Genomic DNA, 17,653 nt, shown 5'->3' on the forward strand with positions numbered 1-17,653 from the left:
CCTATGGCAACTACTGGTCGAGTCTGGTTTCTTTCTTTCCTTTTCTTTTGTGTGTGTGTGATTTTCTCGATATAGTATTCACATGTCATACACTTCCCTGGTTAAATCGCTTTTAAAATGAGTTGTATATACAAATCACAATCAATTCTACTGCTCAACCTCTCCCCTCCTGCATTCATTGTTTGCTCCTCAAATCCACCCCCACTTCTAAATTTCTGATAAACCATTGCATCAGTTATTATCTCTATGCATCTACTCCTCTGCTTCACAAACTGGAAAACCCAACAGAAACAATAAAAAATAAAAACAAAATAAAGTGGTAAGGATAAAATAATAATAAGAATGAGAAGACAGAAAAGACCACCATGAATATTTTAAAATCCAGGGAAGACATTTTTGTCATTGAACAAGCACGAAATACTTGAGCCTAATCATGCAAAAAAAAGGATATATGTGTGTATATGTATGTATGTATGTGTGTATATATACCATATTGAATGAAGGGGGAAGTGCAGAGTGGAGACCCAAGGCCCAAGTGTCGGCCAATGGAGATCCCCTCATAGAGGGGTTTTGTAGAGGAGATGGGTTAATTAGGGTGTGAGGTAGTACCGATGAAGAACACAGCTTTCCCCCAGATCCTGGATGCTTCCTGCCCCCAACTACCATGATCCGAATTCTACCTTGCAGACCTGGATAGGACAGAGGCTGTACACTGGTACATATGAGGGCTGGAGGCACAGGGAATCCAGGGTGGATGATACCTTCAGGACCAAGGGTGTGAGGGGCGATGCTGGGAGAGTGGAGGGTGAGTGGGTTGGAAAGGGGGAACTGATTACAAGGATCCACATGTGACCTCCTCCCTGGGAGATGGACAGCAGAGAAGGGGGGGAAGGGAGACTCCGGATAGGGCAAGATATGACAAAATAACAATGTATAAATTACCAAGGGCACATGAGGGAGGGGGGAGCGGGGAGGGAGGGAAAAAAAAAAGAGGACCTGATGCAAAGGGCTTAAGTGGAGAGCAAATGCTTTGAGAATGATTGGGGCAGGGAATGTATGGATGTGCTTTATACAATTGATGTATGTATATATATGGATTGTGATAAGAGTTATATGAGTCCCTAATAAAATGTAAAAAAAGAAAAGAGGAGAAAAAAAGAAAATGATTAGGGAAAGGAATGTACAGATGTGCTTTATACAATTGATGTATGTATATGTATATGTATGGACTGTGATGGGAGTTGTATGAGCCCCTAATAAATTGTTTTTTAAAAAAATACTTGAGCCTAGAATAAATTCAGGTTGCGTCGAGGGAGATCAACTGACCAAGTATCAAGTTTGATCCGGCCTCATCAAGTTTACAATGCACTCTGATAGGAAAGCTGTTTAAATCCCTTGCCTGTGGCTAGAGGGGATCTACCAGAGGCTTCATCTGATTAGAGACTCTGCAGATGGATTTTGGGTTCCCACTGTCCTCCTAGCCTTCTACAAATTGATTGTTCACAATGTAAGCTCTGATACTTTTCCCCTCATCATATTTGGATTTGGTTATTGTCATCCGTGGATCACACAGGCTGGTGTGCTCCTTCCACGTGCACTTAGTTGATGCCTCCCTTAGATGGCTGCTTGTTTGAATACAAGCCTTTATGACCCCAGGTACTATTCCAATTGATAGCCAGGCACCATCTGCTTTCTTCAACACACTTTGCGGCAGCACCCTTATCTTCAGTGAACATTTCATGAAGGTCAGTATCCAGCAGGGGCATGTTATCAGAACTAAGTGTTCTTGGATGGGGCTGGTGTTAAATGGGAGCCCAGACTCCATCTGCTTGTCCACGGGTTATGCACGATTCAGGTTTACTTTGGTGATCGTAATATGACAAAATCAAAACCCTGTAAGACCAAGTACAACAGCAAACAAACTAACCAGCAAACAAACAAAACGAAAATAACCCCCAAAAGCAAAAACAATAACAAGCAAACAAAAGACAGTAAAGCAAAAACAAGATGGGCTTTCTACTCTGGGAAAGTCCACAGGGGCAGCTCTACTCTGTCCTCTCAGGTCGCTGTGAGTCAGAATCTACTCTACCACGGTGAGTTTGGATTTGGGGTTGGGGAGCGGTGGGGGATGCGGTGACCAGGGACAGCAGCAGGCTGAACTCCAGCTGGCTGTGGCCATACAATTCTCAAAGAAAAGCCGTCACCCAACGGTCTCCTCCAGGCTCTTGGTTTTTAACTGTTCGGTCTTCCATATGTTTTGCTTGTTTCTCTCCTCAAAAACGGTGCATAGACTGGTTGTAGAACCACTCTCCCCCCCCCCCCATTCTAAAGGTGAGAACACTGAGGCTCAGAGAGAGGGAGGCATTCGCCAGCAAGGCAAGCAAGGTGTGAGCCCAGTTCCTGTTGGCCCCTACTTTCTGTCTCTCTTGGTTTCTGTCTCTTCGGGTGGATGTCGGCTGAGCATCTCTCTCTAAGTGTCTCCCAGTCTGTGTGTGTGTGTGTGTGTGTGTGTGTGTCACAGTCTCCCTCTTTGCCCCCCTACCCGAGTGTTCTCGTTAGCAGACCTCCTCCGGAACTGGGGGCAGAAACGACCCCACCCGGCCTGCCGCTCCTGCCTCCTGCTGCGCCCTACCCCGCCCCAGCTTTCCGGCCCTGGACCGGGCTGCCATCCCGGGGAGCTGGCTGCCGTCAGCGCCCCCTTCGCGGGCGAGTATAAGAGGCGGTCCCGCCGAGGAGCGGGCAGCCAGAGCCCGGACCTGCCGTTGTGCCCGCAACTCCTACCTCCAGGTCGTGGATCTCGGAGCTCCGGACCCCCAACCCGGCTCCCGGGACCTGCTCGCCCCACGGAGCCCGTGCCGGTAACCCCCGCCGCCCCCCTCGCCCCTGCAGGTGTTTGTCCCTGGGTTTCAGTGGGGAGCGTGGCTGTTGCCAGGGGGGCTGGAGGGTCCCTTCGCGGAGTACGGAGTTCCCCCCCACCGGGGGGCTCACTGGAGAGCAGCCCCGGGGCCAGCGGACGGACGCGCCCCTCGAGCTCTCTGCCCCTGGGGCCCGCTCCCGGGAGGGTCCCCGCGGTGGCCGCGCCGGGCACCCGGGGCAGGGCCGAGCTGGGCTGCGACTTCCGCGGTGGGATCCGAACCGAGCTCAGCTCTGTGGGCCAGAGAGCGACTTGTTGCGTCGAAATGAAGACTTGCGCGTTAGAATTCGATCCCTCCAGGTAGACGCTCAGCAGTCGTTCCAGAGGGACCCTCCGCTCCCGAGAGGATGCGGGCTAATCCCGAACACGCGGGCTGCAAGGGGAATGAATCCTGGCGGTGGGCTGAGGGTATGGGCGCCGCGACTCAGGGTTGGGACAACGCCGCGGGCGCTCGGGGCCCTGGGGAGAATCCGAGCCCCGCAGCCGACAGCTCTCCACTCCCAGAGCTTGACCGGCCTTGGCGAGGGTGCCCCCGCGCTGGCTCCCCAGGCGCCGGGGGGTTCCAAGGCCGCCTGGGGATGACAGGCGTGGACCCGGAGCCTGGGATGGACCCTCGCAGTCCTCCCCCTCCCCCACCCGGACCCGCGCTCAGGCGGAGGTGGTGGTTCGGTCCTTGGTTCGTTCTCCGAGCAGCGGGCCTCGGGACCGGCTGGGAGAGACAGTGGGGAGACCCAGGGCGCTGGACAGGACAAGGGCGCGTTCATCCTTTTCCTCTGTCCCGGGTCCCAGGCGCCACGATGCCGAGCCCTTGGTTGCTGCTCGCCTTGGCTTTGACCCTGACCGGTGTTCCTGGCAGCGCCCAGCCGGAGGCGCTCAAGCAGCGGGCAATTAAGCAGGCAAGCTTGCAGGATCTCCTGCTCCAGGCTGAGCGCCTCCTCCTCCTCCAGGAAGACCTCCAGCCCCTGCCATTGGACCAGGGTGAGCAAGACTCAGGTGAGATGGAGAAGGTTGTTCTGGCCCGACTGGGGCCACGAGGTGGGAGGGCACCAGGAGGGTCATTTTAAGCTGGGTGGGGGGGATCCCGAAATGCAGAGAGGGAGAGCGACTTGATCTTCCAGCTTCCTGCACTGCAGAAGCTGAGAACGCTAGCTGGTCGCTTTCCCCACTATGAAGGCCATGAGTGAGCCCTTCCCTGGGGGAGGAGGCTTAGCTCCCTCCCCATCTCATAGTTGGGAAGGTTTCCCAGGGAACAGAAATTCAATGGGGAAGGTTTTGTGCATTCAAGAGGGTGTCTTTGTGTGTGACAGGTTTAATGACTATATGTTAGGTCCCTGGGCACCTCAATCACCTTATCTGATTAAGGAGGTTAAGTTAGCTCCTTGCTTCAAGGTACACAGCTGGGTAGTGGCAGAGTGGGGACTGGACTCTGTTTTGCTGTGTGTGAGAGAGATGGGAGAGGGAAGTGCAGGGACGTGATCCTGGATAGGTGCCTCGGGGAGTCTGTCTTTTCTGGCAGCAAGACTGGGGTGGGCACTCAATGTAGGGTCACCTGTCAGGAGTCTCTCACCGGTCTCTTTCCTTCCCCAGCACCCCATGCCCTTCCGCTTGACTGGCTTTCCAAGCGCCAGCATCCAGGCAAAAGAGAGGAAGAGGCAGAAGAGGGAGTGGAAAGGGAGGACGAGAATGGAAACGCTGAGATACTCCAGAGACGACAGCATCCTGGCCGTAGGGCAGCTGAGGCTTCCTGGTCAGCTGATGTAACCCGAAACAAGCGGCAACACCCTGGCCGGCGCTCTCCCTGGCTTGGGTACATTGTCACCAAGCGGCAACATCCAGGCAAAAGATCCACCATGCTGGTCGATCCCCAGGCACAAGGGAGCTGGGAAGGGGAAGAGGAAGAAGAGGAGGGAGAGCTGGTGTTCAAGAAACGCCAGCATCCGGGCAGGCGGGCCTTGGCAGGGCCCTGTGGGTCCTTGGAAGCCTGTGACCAGGCAACCTTCCTGATTGACCTGGGTGACCTAAGCCAGGGAGCCAAGCAGAAGCGGCAGCATCCTGGGCGGCGGGCAACCTGGGCCAGGGAAGCCCTAGAAGAATAAGCCCATTTCCCTGTAAAAGTGAATGTTGGGGGTCTAAGAGTACCCTAAGTTCTGTATGCACTACTCTTTTAATGATTCCATCTTGCCCCCTTTCTTAGAGTCCTGATCATAAAACTTGAGCCCCTTGGGCACCCCATCCCCCAGGGCCCTGGTCTTATTTCTCTCCTTCAGGGACATAAACCAGGCCATGAGTGAAAGCCCCTCATTACCTCATTCCACCCCACTGACAAGAAGGCAGATTCCCAAGTTCTCTTTCCTCCTGCCCCACACCTCACAGGCCCAACCCTCTTCTTCAACCTTAACCTTTCTGCATTTTTGAAGGGTTCCCCAAAGTAGGATAGAGTGTCTCTGGGAAAAGTAGCTAGTGAAGGATGAGGGGACCTGGCAGCTGGAAGGCCCCAATTCTACTCCCACACTGTGCCCCATCAGGAGGATTCATCCTGTGAAAACTTCATCGCAGGATCAAGATTGTTTTGTGGGTGGGCATCCTCAGAGCCCTGAACCACAGCCAAGTTCAGCTTGAGGGAAGCATCTTACAGAGACATGCCCCAGGTGCTGTGCGGGAGCTGTGGGAATGCCTGTGTGGAGACAGGAAGACTTTAACATGGCCCTAGAAGTCATGGCCTGTACATAACCCTGTAGGAACTTTCCCCTCGTCAACAATAATCATATGAATGACAATAAAATGTGCGTCTAGATCATCTTGGAGTCCTGTGGTTGTCGTCTTTCCTAGAGGTGATGCTTACCAGGGATTGGAGCTAAACCTTGAAGCTCTCAGCTCTCCTGGGGGGCTGGAATCAGATGACACCTTCTCCATCTCAGCACGTGCTTATGGGTGTGGACCCCCGTTATTCTTGAGTTAATTTGACCCCTGGGAAAAGTAGGTTTAGAGAAGAGGAGGAGCTTGCTCAAAGTGCAGCTGGCCTCAAGTGGAACCAGGGTTTGGAAGGTTAGCACAGGGCTCCGCCTTGAGTCTGCTGGTTTGGGGGTGAAGAGGAATAGCGAGTCTCCGTTTTGTAATTCTCACAGTTCTACAGCAGGAATCGACGGTTTGCCTGTGCCACCTGGCAGACACAGAGAGGACAAAGGACCAGGTTGTAATGAGGGACTCACACCAGGAGTCTTCTGGGGCCAGGCAGAGAAGGGGGCTGAGTGCAGGACAAGAGGGAGTGGTGGAGCAATCAGACCATCTGAAGACAATCAGCACAAAAGGTTTAAGAAACATTATGTGACTCAGACAATAACATTACAAGCACATTCACTATACATAGGTATGATAGGATATTTGCGCATATGTGTTTACCTTTGCTGCAATCAGGGTTGACCAGCCCCTAACACATTACCACGGGTCTGGTAGGTGCAATTGTACAGCAATAATAAGTAAAGATTATAGTAAAGTCATAGAGAGCATGAGAGATAAAAGAGAGACTGAAATAATGGAGTGAGACACATTTCATGGTAGCACGCTCACCTCAGCCTCATTTGGTGGTCCACGTGGAGAGAGAGGGAGAGATAGTTATTGCTAACCAAGGCTTTTATATTCTCTGGGGATGTGTAAGCCCCCTAATTACAGGTGAAGACATACGTCACAGGAAAGGGTTGTGCTATAGGTAATACAGTAAGGGGAGGGGGTGATCTAGGGGTATACACGTAATAGGAAGGGGAGGTAATGGGGGCTTACATGGGACAAGTTGAGAGGATCTGAGATTCAGGGAGGCAGCTTAATTTTGGATATCACTGAGCCTGTTAGACCTGTTCTCTGGCCCACTATAGAAACCATTATCAGTAGGGTGTAAACCCCACCTACAGGAGCCAAACCAATGACTGCAAGCTTTTAGGGAGAAGTAGCCCATTGTCCTTAACAGCAGGGAGTGGGCTCCACCTGTGGTGGGCCCAGACAGTTAGTTGTCTGGCAACTGACTGCCTTCAGGGAGGTAACTTGACAATCATTTACCATTAGTTGCAAGCAGTGTCCTAAGTCTAACATATATTTGGGGAGATATCTTTGAGAGAAATCTTTGTTTCCCACACCTTTGCTGCAATTACATTCATGAATATGGTGGAGCATGCAGTGGTCAAAGTTATGAAAACTCTTTAATCATAATAATCAGGTAGTCAGACACCTTGAGGAAAGAGTTGCTGGACCTGAGGGCTCAGGATTATAGTCTTGGGGGACATGAAGGTCAACTGGTGTGACATAGTCCACAAAGATAATAAATATTCTACATCCTACCTTGGTGAGTAGTAATTGAGGTCTTAACAGCTCACGAGCAGCTAAGGTGCAAGAAAACTGAAGTTGTATGGAAACAATTAGTCCAATGAACTCAGAGACTACGAAAACACCAGCCTCAATGACCTTGGAGCCAGAAAAAGTAGATGGTGCCCGGCTACCATTACTAACTGCTTGGAAAGAAATCCTGTTAGAAGGCCCTGGTGATAGAAAAGTGTAGCCCCAAACTCAAAATCACCAGAAAGACTAGGCTTACTGGCTGGATAATAAACGAGCAGCACCCCTGACACTGTAGCCCTAGTCACCCTTCAGATCTGGACATTCATGCCCACAGCTCAATATCCGGCCAAACGGTAGGTGGTCCTATAAGGAGAACAGTGACATTCGAGAGGTCCAGACACCTTAGAATAAGCAACCATTTGAGATTAGAAGTCAGCATTTACCTTTAATTAAAGTTCAGACAGGTTAGGAAAGGTGGAGTGGAAAAAGGAAAAATAAGAAGGTGGAATACTACATTGTGGGGGTAGTAATTAATGACATAAAACAAATGTGTACAGATTGTTAATAGAAAAGGAATTTACTCTGTAAACTTTCACCAATTGATAATAAAACAAACTCATTCACATTTATTACGTCTTACGCACTGTCAGTCCTACAGTTATACCTGGGGAAAGAAACCAAGTGACAGATAAGTTTAGTCTTTTGTCTGGGACTCAATTTGGTCTGCTCAGTGCTAGTTTGTAACCTGTCTTCAATTAACTTTAAAATTTCCTTAAGTTCTAGGCTCTGAATTAGGTATACAATCTTCTGTTTGGTGGAGGAATGGAATTTTTGTTTGTTCTACAGCTTTGGGTCATCTTTTGAGACAGGAGAAAGAGGAGGTGAGAAGGGTAGCTTTGACTCGGATTCTCTCCTTGAGGTGGCAGCTCTCTTACCTCCATAGCTTCTGTAATAGAGCTATCACAAGTGGGTGGTTTTCATGAACACAAATTTATGTTCTCATAGTTTGGGAGGCTAAAAATCTAAATCAGGGTCTTGGCCCTAAATAATCTACTCTTTTTATAACTCAGAAGTGATTTACCGTAGGTTTAGCCCTCACTCCTCTGTGCTTGTTGTTAGGTGTCATCTAGTCGGTTCTGACTCAGTGACCCTATGTAGAACAGAACAACACTGCCCCGTCCTGCACCTCTGTCGTAATGGTTATGTTTGAGTCCATTGCTACAAGCACTGTGTCAATCCATCCTGTTGAGGGCCTTCCTCTTTCCCCAGCCCCTCTACTTTACCTGGAGCCCTGGTGGTGTAGTAGCAATGCATTGGGCTTCTATTTGCATGGTCAGCAGTTCAAAACCACCAGCAGCTCCTCAGGAGAAAGACTGGGCTTTCTACTCCCATAAACCATTACAGATAAACAGTTACTGTCTCAGAAACCCACAGGGGTCACTAGTAGTCAAAGGTAGTGATTTCTACTTTACCAAGCATGATGCCCTTCTCAGGGACTGATAGTACCTGATAACATGTCCAAAGTGCATGGGACCAGATCTCACCATCTTTACTTCTAAGGAACACTGGGTCAGGCACACTTTAGTTCTCAAAGTAACATCCCTGCTTTTCAACACTTTAAAGATGTCTTGTATGCAGATTTACCCAATGCTATGCATCATTGCATTTCTTGACTGATGCTTCTGTGCACATTAATTGTGAATCTACGCAAAACAAAAATCTGTGACAACTCCAACCTTTTCTCCATTTATCACAATATTACCCATTGGTCCAGTTGTAAGGATTGTGGTCTTCTTTACATTGAGTTGTAAATCCATAGTGAAGGCTGCAAGCCTTGCCGTTCGTCAGCAAGTGCCTCAATTCCTCCTCACTCGCAGCAACCAAGGGTGTGATATGCAGATGTGCATATCACAGGTTGTTAATAAAACTTTCACCCATCTTGGTTCCATTTTTTTCTTCATATAATTCAGCCTGATTATTTGCTTAGCATACAGATTGAATAAATATAACAATAGGATACAACACTTACACATACCTTTCTTGGTTTTAAACCATGTTCTGTTCCCACAACTGCCTTTTGATCCATGTACAGGTTTTGCATGAGCACAATTAAATAATCTGGAGCTTACACCTTCCTCAAGGCTATCCAGTTTGTTATGGCCCACACAACCTTTGTATAGTCAATACAACCAAACATCTTTCTGGTATTCTTTGCGTTCACCCAAGACATCAGCCTCATCCCTTGTTCCTCATCCTCTTTTGAACCTGGCCTGACACTCTGCCAGTTTCCTGTCGATGTACTGCTGCATCTATTGTTGAGTGATCTTTAGCAAAATCTTACTTGCATGTGATATCAATGATATTATTCTGTAGCTTGAGAATTCTTATATCACCTTTTTTTGTAATCGTATAAATTTTTATCTCTTCCAGTTGGTTGACGAGGTAGCTGTCTACCAGATTCCTGGCATAGACAAGTAAGTGCTTCCAGGGATTCATCAGTTTGCTAATTCAATTGGAATTCCATTAATTCCTGGAGCCTTGTTTATGGCTAATGCTTTCAGTGCAGTTTGGACTTTTTCCTTCAGCATCATTTGTTCTTAATCATAAGCTAGCTCTGGAAATGGTGGAATGTCAACTAGTTCCTTTTGGTAGAGTGACTGTATTCTTTCCGTTTTCTTTTGATGTTTCTGCACCATTCAATGTTTTGCCCATAGAATCTTTCAATATTTCAACTTGAGGCTTGAATTTTTTTCTTGAGTTCTTTCCATTTAAGATACACGGAGCATATTCTTCCTTTTTTAATTTTCTTACTCTAGGTCTTTGCACATTCATTATAATGCTTTGCTTCTCAAGCTGTCCTTTGCCATTTTCTGTTCAGCCTCTGACTTCATCATTTCTTCCATTTGTCTTACCTATTCTACAATTTAAAACAAGTTTCAGCGACTCTTCTGACATCCATTTTGATCTTTTCTTTCTGTCCTGTCTTTTAAATGACCTTTTGCATTCTACGTGGATGTTGTTTTTCACTTCATCTCCCAGCTCATCAGGTCTTCTGTCATTAGTATTCAATACGCCAAAACAGTTCTTGAGATGGTCTAGAAATTCAGAGGGGATAGACTCAAAGGTCATATTTTGGCTCTCATAGACTTCTTTTCATTTTCTTCACCTGAACTTACATAAGAGCAATCGATCTGTTCCAGTCAGTCCCTGGCCTGTGTCAGCTGCTGAACTCCAGCTTCTCCATTGTCTTCCCACAGCCACAGTCAATGCAATATCTGGAGAAATCCATCTGAAGAAGTCCATGTGCATAGCTGCCTTTGGGTTGTTGATAAAAGATATTTGTGAGGAAGTTGTCGGTCTTGCAAAATTCTGTTATGTTTCATTTTGAGCACTAAGACCATATTTTCCACCGACTTTCTTCCTCTTTGTTTCTAAGTTTTGCATTCAAATTTCCAATAATTATCAGTGCATGTTGGTTGCATGTTTGATCAATTGTGGACCAAGATATTGGTAAAATTCTTCAATTTCTTCATCACTAGTTTTAGTGGTTGGTGCATAAATTTGAATAACAGTTGTATTGACTGGAGTTTCTTGTGTGTGAATAGATGTTGAAATGTCCTTTTTGACTATGGGTGCAATGTTATTCCTCTTGAATCTTTCATTCACAGCAGAGTCAGTCACGTGACTACCTGATTCAAAATGGCCAATACCAGTCCATTTCTGCTCACTAATGCCAAAGATACCCATCTTTATGTGTCTCATTTCATTTTGACTACTTCCAATTGTCTTTCATATATGCCCGGCTCCACTTATTCATAGATGTTTGTAGCTGTTTCCTCTCATTTTTAAAGTCATGCCACTCCAGCAAATGAAGTTTCTGAAGGCTTTACTCCCATAGGTTTGGCTTCATCCACATCATTATGGTTGACTCTACTTGGAGGGGGACCTCAGAAGCATTGGTCTGGGAATGGGAAGTGATCTGGGGAAGAGAAAGACATTAAAGCCGAGTGCATCAGTGAGCAGTGTGTTGGTATGGGCAACTGGAGTCTGGTCAGCTGGGGATCTTAGAAAGATGATGGATAGGACAGGGTTGTTCGACTCCAGGTAAGGATGGTGCGTGGTTGCCTTCCAAGTCCCAAAAATTAAAAGGGAGGCTTCTCTGGGGATGCTAATGCCCTGAAACTTCCAGCTTGCACTGTGCACCAACCTTGAGAAGATCCTGAGGTGAGGAATCTCAGGAGCCATTAGTATGGACCATATTGATAAGAGCTGAGAGGGCAAGGTGATGGACAAATAATTGTGTCTGCTTCAGTCTTCCTAGGAGAGTTTTCATTAGTGACTCCTACGTCATCAAGTTCTGTGCTCCCTGAGAGCAAGGATTGCGCCTGTATTCTCAGCAAGGTCTGTGTGTGGCCCAGGGCAAGTACTCTGTAGACATTCACTGACTGCATGAATGAAGGTGGAGCTAGGATTTGAGACAAAGCCTACCTGATTCCCAGCCAAATAAAAGGTGGGGCAAGCACAAATGTTCATGGGGTAGCATGCAGTTACTTTCCCTCCCATCTGGATGCTTGTCATGCTGAGATGGCTTGTATGTTACTGTGATGCTGGAAGTTATCGTGAGCGACCTTGATGGACAGAGTTCAATGGAGCAACCAGACTAAGACAGACTAGGAAAAAAGCCTGGGAATCTACTTCCAAATATTAGTCAAGGAAAACCTTATGGGTTATAAGAGAACATTGTCCATCTCACTTTCTTTGGACCCATCCCCAGGGGGATCAATCACTGGAGAAGAAATCATGCTGGGTCCAGTAGGGGGCCAACAAGGGTAGAAGAGAGACCTTCAGAGTGAAATGGGCTGACACAATAGCTGCAATCATGACCTCAAACATGCCGGTAACCTTGAGGATTCAGCACAGGCAATGTTCCGTTCTATTGTACATAAGGCTGATGTGAGACAAAATGGATTCAATGGAAGATCTATCTAACTATCTATCTATCTATCTATCTATCTATCTATCTATCTATCTATCTATCTATCTATCTATGTAGTGAATACAAATCAGTAAACCAGGGCCCCTCAATGGCCACAGAACTGATAGCTTATATTTTAACCAAGTATATCATCTACCTAAAAGGATACCAAGCAGTTGTCTGTTGATTGTTCAACCTCTGCACTACGCCACCAAAAAGACCTACTGTGTGTTAGCCCCTGTGCAAGGCACTGTCTATCCACCATGCACACATATACCCCCACTTTCCAGACTAGAAACAACTAGCTCAGAGAGGGGAAATGACTTGTCCAAGGCCATACAGTGAACCTGTAGGTCTCCGACCTAGGGGGCTCATCTTCCAGCATGGACAATGGTCTATGGTGATCTTCTCTTGTACCTGTTTTGCCTCTCCAAAGGCGGATTCTAAAAGCCACAGAACATTTCTTCAAGGAGCCGCGCTCATGGATTCAGCAAAGCCACCTGTCTTTCTCAGCTATGAAATATCCCAATGTCACAACTTCCTCTGACATGTTCTTTAACTAATTTTTCCCCTGCAAACCTTATTTTGATTAATTAAATCCAATCTGAGGGCCAGTGTGCTGACAAGCCTAGTTCCTGCTTGAGGCCTCTTGGGTGACATGAGAACATGTGGGACTCCTTACCTGAAGGATGTCAACAATTAGAGCCCATTTTGATTGCCTGAGTAGGAGCTGACTGGCTTAGAGAACATCAATTAGCTCAGTGGCTAAGTTGTGCTGAGAGTTATGGGTTACCAAGGGGACCCGTGGTCAGTGCCAGGATTTAAGTGTCTCTTGCCTTCTGGGATCATCTTTCCTGAATCGTGGCCACGTACTGGGCCTGGCAATTATTGGTAGGCTGATTAGGTCTTGTACATTATAGAGAGTGACTTCCTAATTGCCAGCTGCTGGGGAGACGTGCTTCCCAGCACCAATGCAGGTACACCCCATCTGACAGGCAGGGGGAGGCTGGCCCATATGGAACAAGACCCATGCTGGGCTACGCTAGTCTCCCTGGTTAGAGGGCACAGGTCTTAGGGCAGCCCTGAAGGCCATAGAGCAGTGGTTCTCAACCTGTGAGTTGCGATCCCTTTGGGGGTTGAACAGCCCTTTCACGGGGGTTGCCTGATTCATAACAGTAGCAAAATGACAGTGATGAAGTAGCAGTGAAAATAATTTTAAGGTTGGGGGTCACCGCCACCTGAGGAACTGTATGAAAGGGTCGCGGCCTAAGGAAGGTGGAGAACCACGGCTAGAACATTCTTGGGAAGTTTTAAACTGATCTCTGATTTCCATCCTAGAAAGGAAAGGGTGGTCCCAGTAGTGCCCGGCCCTGGACTAATAATCATAACAGTCAGTACTGTGTGGTTGTTGGCTGCTGTTGCATCAGTTCCTATGCATGGTCACTCTCTTCACAACAGAACAAACTGGTTCTCAGCCCTGCACCATCTTCACAATCGCTAGTTGGGCTGTGGGTATGTCCCCTGTGTAATATGAGTGTCTTCCACCCTGGGGCTCATCTTCTAGGAGGGACGACCATACGCTGTTGTGAGCTGTAGGGTTTTTATTGGTGAATTTTTAGAAATACGTCACCAGGTCTTTCTTCCTGGTCTGGAAGCACCACTGCAACTTGTTCACGCTGAGTGACCCTGCTGGCTTGTGCATAACAGTGACATCACCTAATACTTGTTTGTCAGCTTGTCATTCTGTGGTGGCTTGTGTGTTGCCATGATGCTGGACGCGAGGTCAAATATCAGCAGGATGACCCAAAGTGAATAGGATTCAGCAGCGCTTCCAGATGGAGAACAGACGATGAAGGAGTAGGCTGTCCGCTTCAGAGGAATTAGCCACTGGAAGGAAACTTTATGGGTAGCATGGAAACACTGTCAGATACTGAAGGCCTAAATGAATAAAAACCGAACATTGCCAGAGAGAGTGCCAGATGATGAGCCCCTCAGGTCAGAAGGTGCACAAAATAGGACTGAGGAAGAGCTGCCTTCTCAAAGGAGAGTCTACTATAATGACATGGATGGAGGCCAGCCTACGGGAGTCCAGCCTTCGGAATCTTCATGTGCCGATAGGGCATGCTTCAAAATGAGGGGAAAGAACTGCAAAAATCTACTAATAACCAGAACTTGGGATGTACAAAGCATGAACCTAGGAAAACCGGAAGGTGTCAAAAGGAGATGAAACACATAAAGATATCCTAAGTGCTAGTGAGCTGAAATGGACTAGGATCGGCCATTTTGAATCAGGCAGTCATGTCGTTTACTCTGCTGGGAATGACACAGTCAAGAGGAGTGATATTGCATTCCCCATCAAAAAGGAATTTCAAGGTCTGTCTTGCAGTACAATGTTGTCTGTGATAGGATTATAACTAGCTGCATTCAAGGAAACGGCCAGTACAACAATTATTCAAATTTATGCAGTAACTGCTAAAGCTCAAAAACCCAAACTCACTGCTATATTGTTAATGCTATCTCATAGGGACCCCATAAGACAGGGTAGAACTACCCGTGTGGTTTTCAAACACTATAACTATTTATGGGAGTAGAAAGCCTCATCTTTCTCCCTTGGAGCAGCTGGTGGTTTTGAACTTCTGGCCTCACAGTTTGCCGGCCAACACAAAAACCACTACACCATCAGGGCTCCATTCCATTAAAGCTAGTGATGCAGAAATTGAAGAGTTCCACCAATGTCTTCAATCTGAAATTGATCAAGCAGGCAATCAAGATGTATCAATGATTATTGGTGTTTGGAATGAAAAAGGTAAAAACAAAGAGGCAGGAAGAGTAGTTAGAAAATATGGCCTTGGTGATAGAAACAAAGTTGGAAATCACATGATAGAATTTTACAAGACCAATGAGTTCTTCACTGCAAATATTTTTTCTCAACACCACCAATAGTGACTATACCCATGGTCTTCTCCAAATGGGCTCCACAGAAATTGATTTCTGTGGGAAGAGACTACGGAGACATTCCATACCGTCAGCTAAAATCAGGCCAGGGGCTGACTGTGAACTAGGCCTTCAATTGCTCGTGTGTAAGTTCAGGCTATATCTGAAGAAAATGAAAGCAAGTCTGTGAGAGCCAGCATACAACCTTGAGCATAGCCCACCTGAATTTCGAGAACATCTTCAGAATTGCTGGATTGAATTAATGACAGAAGACATGATGAACTATGAGATGACACCAAGAACATAATTCATGAAGAAAGCAAAAGGTCATTAAAAAGACAGGAAATAAGAAAACATCAAAATGGATGTCAGGAGAGGCTCTGAAATTTGCCCTTCATTGTAGAGTCAGTGGGGCAAATGGAAGAGGTGATGAGATAACCGAGATGCTCCTCTCCTCCAAAACTTGGGCCTCTCTCTTTCACTGGATCCCAGAAAGTCCTATTGATTTACAGATCTTGGGCGACTTCTGCTTGAAGACAGCTAACTGATGACACATGATTAGCTTCCCTTTTTTCTGAATGAACAATAAAGGATAATCTAAGTATTTTGGGAAATTGGGAACTTGAATAAGAGAGAGACAAAGAACTAGACAGAGAAAGGGACCCCAGTGGAAATAGAGACCATTCTAAAAACAGAAAAGGATGCTTAAGAAAGAGAGACAACATCTTCTAATTTAGTGTCCCCAGAGGACAAGATAAATATACAGTATTCATAAAACTAGCAAGACGATATAGAAAAGGAGCAGTCAGGGAACAAGAAGAAACACTTTGTAAATGAAAAATACCCCAAACATAGAAATCCATTCCACACTCCTTGGTCCCACCCCCGCCCCTGCTGTCCCAGCCCTAATCTAGGGTTGCTCTTCTGGTCTATTCTGGCCAATTCCTTACAACTACTCATGGCTTCTGAATACTTTCCATTCAGGCCACCAGGGTGATCTCTTAAAAATAGGAACTTCATAACATCTCTCTTGCTAAAAACCTCTTGTTGGTCCTTCATTTCCCTCATGATAAAAACTTGTGATATTCTAAGCCTGTGGCACTTTCCTAATTTCTTCCTGGCTTTGTTCCTAGCAAGCAGTCAAGCATCTTGGCAGAGGCGAGTCTTGATTGGTCAAAGACAACATAGTCATTTCAGTATCTTTCCAGATATTTATTTAGAAGTGTTCTTGTCATTCACTGAAACATAATGGGATGCTAGTGGGGGAAGAAGGAGGATTTGGGGAAAGAGTTACCACCTAATAAAGCAGAGAGGCCATGGGGAAATAGAATCTCTCTTCTGTTTGAGGCCATCATGTTCAGAAGTGATGCTTAGAACATTGATAGCCCTTTTGTGGCTTCTCAGTCACAAGTTTAGGATAGAAGTCAACCTACCGGTGACAGCAGAGTAGAAATGTGGGTCTACCTGTTTTTTTTTAATAATGTCATTGAAAGCCAGGCAGAACTAACCAACCTTAGAGCCACCTTCAAGGAGCCTTAGTAGTTTACTGGTTATGCAATAGGCTGCTAACTGAAAGGTCAGTAGTTCGAAACCACCAACCTCTCCATGGGAGAAAGACAGGGCTTTCTACTCCCATCAAAGTTACAGTCTCAGAAGCTCACAGAGGCAGTTCTATGCTGCCCTATGGGGTCTCTATGACTCAGCACTCGATAGCAGTGAGTTAGGCTTTGGTTTTGAGCCACCTTTGGGAGCCCTGGTGGTACAGCACATGACGTGTTGGTCTGCTTACTAGCCTCAAGGTCAGAAGTTCCAAACCACCAGTTGGTTCACAGGAAAAAGAGGAGTCTTTCTACATCTGTAAAGATTTATAGCCTTGGGAACCCATAGGGGCAGTTCTACCCTATCCTATAGGGTCTCTGTGAGTTGGAATCAATTTGATGGCAGTGAGTTTGGTTTTGGTTTGAGAACCACCTCTAGATATCTTGTTAAGTGGGATAACAGCATTTATTTAATGTTTAACCCCCTCCCACTTGAGTTTTCTGTTCCCTGGGGCCCAAACCACCTTAGTTGCTATAAGACCTGACGTTATGCCTTGTTGTGGCCCCTCCCTTCTGCTTGTGCTCTGCCTCCTTTGCTCTCACACGTCCTTTGCTGGTTGGTGTCCCTCAAACAGACCAGGCCCTTTTTGCCTCTACAACTTGGCCACACCGGTCTGTCTGCTAGGACTACATGATTTTCACACAAATAACACTTGGCTTCTATGTGGGAGAAGAGTTTAGAGCTCTCGTCAGATTCTCAAAGGAGTCTATGATCCAAAAGGTTTAAGAACTAAATGTTTGGCAGTTAGAAGCCACCAGCTCCTCCAAGGGAGAAACGTGAGACTGTCTGCTTCCATAAAGACGGACAGTTTTGGAAACCGTGTGGGGCAGTTCTGCTTTGTCTTATGGGGTTGCTGTGGGTTAAAGTCAACTCTCTAGCAGCAGGTTTGGGGTCGTGGAGGTCTG

The 17,653-nt window shown here is 46.8% G+C and overlaps 1 protein-coding gene across 1 annotated transcript; it reads left to right on the forward strand.

Annotated features, from left to right (window-relative positions):
- The first annotated feature begins 3,711 nt into the window (after positions 1-3,711).
- Positions 3,712-5,404, forward strand: TRH (thyrotropin releasing hormone). The gene is made up of 2 exons (XM_075550760.1): positions 3,712-3,907; positions 4,502-5,404. The coding sequence occupies exons 1-2, from the start codon at positions 3,712-3,714 to the stop codon at positions 5,008-5,010; spliced, it is 705 nt and encodes a 234-aa protein (XP_075406875.1). The 3' UTR covers positions 5,011-5,404.
- The last annotated feature ends 12,249 nt before the right edge of the window (positions 5,405-17,653 follow it).

This window comes from Tenrec ecaudatus, chromosome 5 (genome assembly GCF_050624435.1).
Source record: "Tenrec ecaudatus isolate mTenEca1 chromosome 5, mTenEca1.hap1, whole genome shotgun sequence".
NCBI lineage: Eukaryota > Metazoa > Chordata > Mammalia > Afrosoricida > Tenrecidae > Tenrec > Tenrec ecaudatus.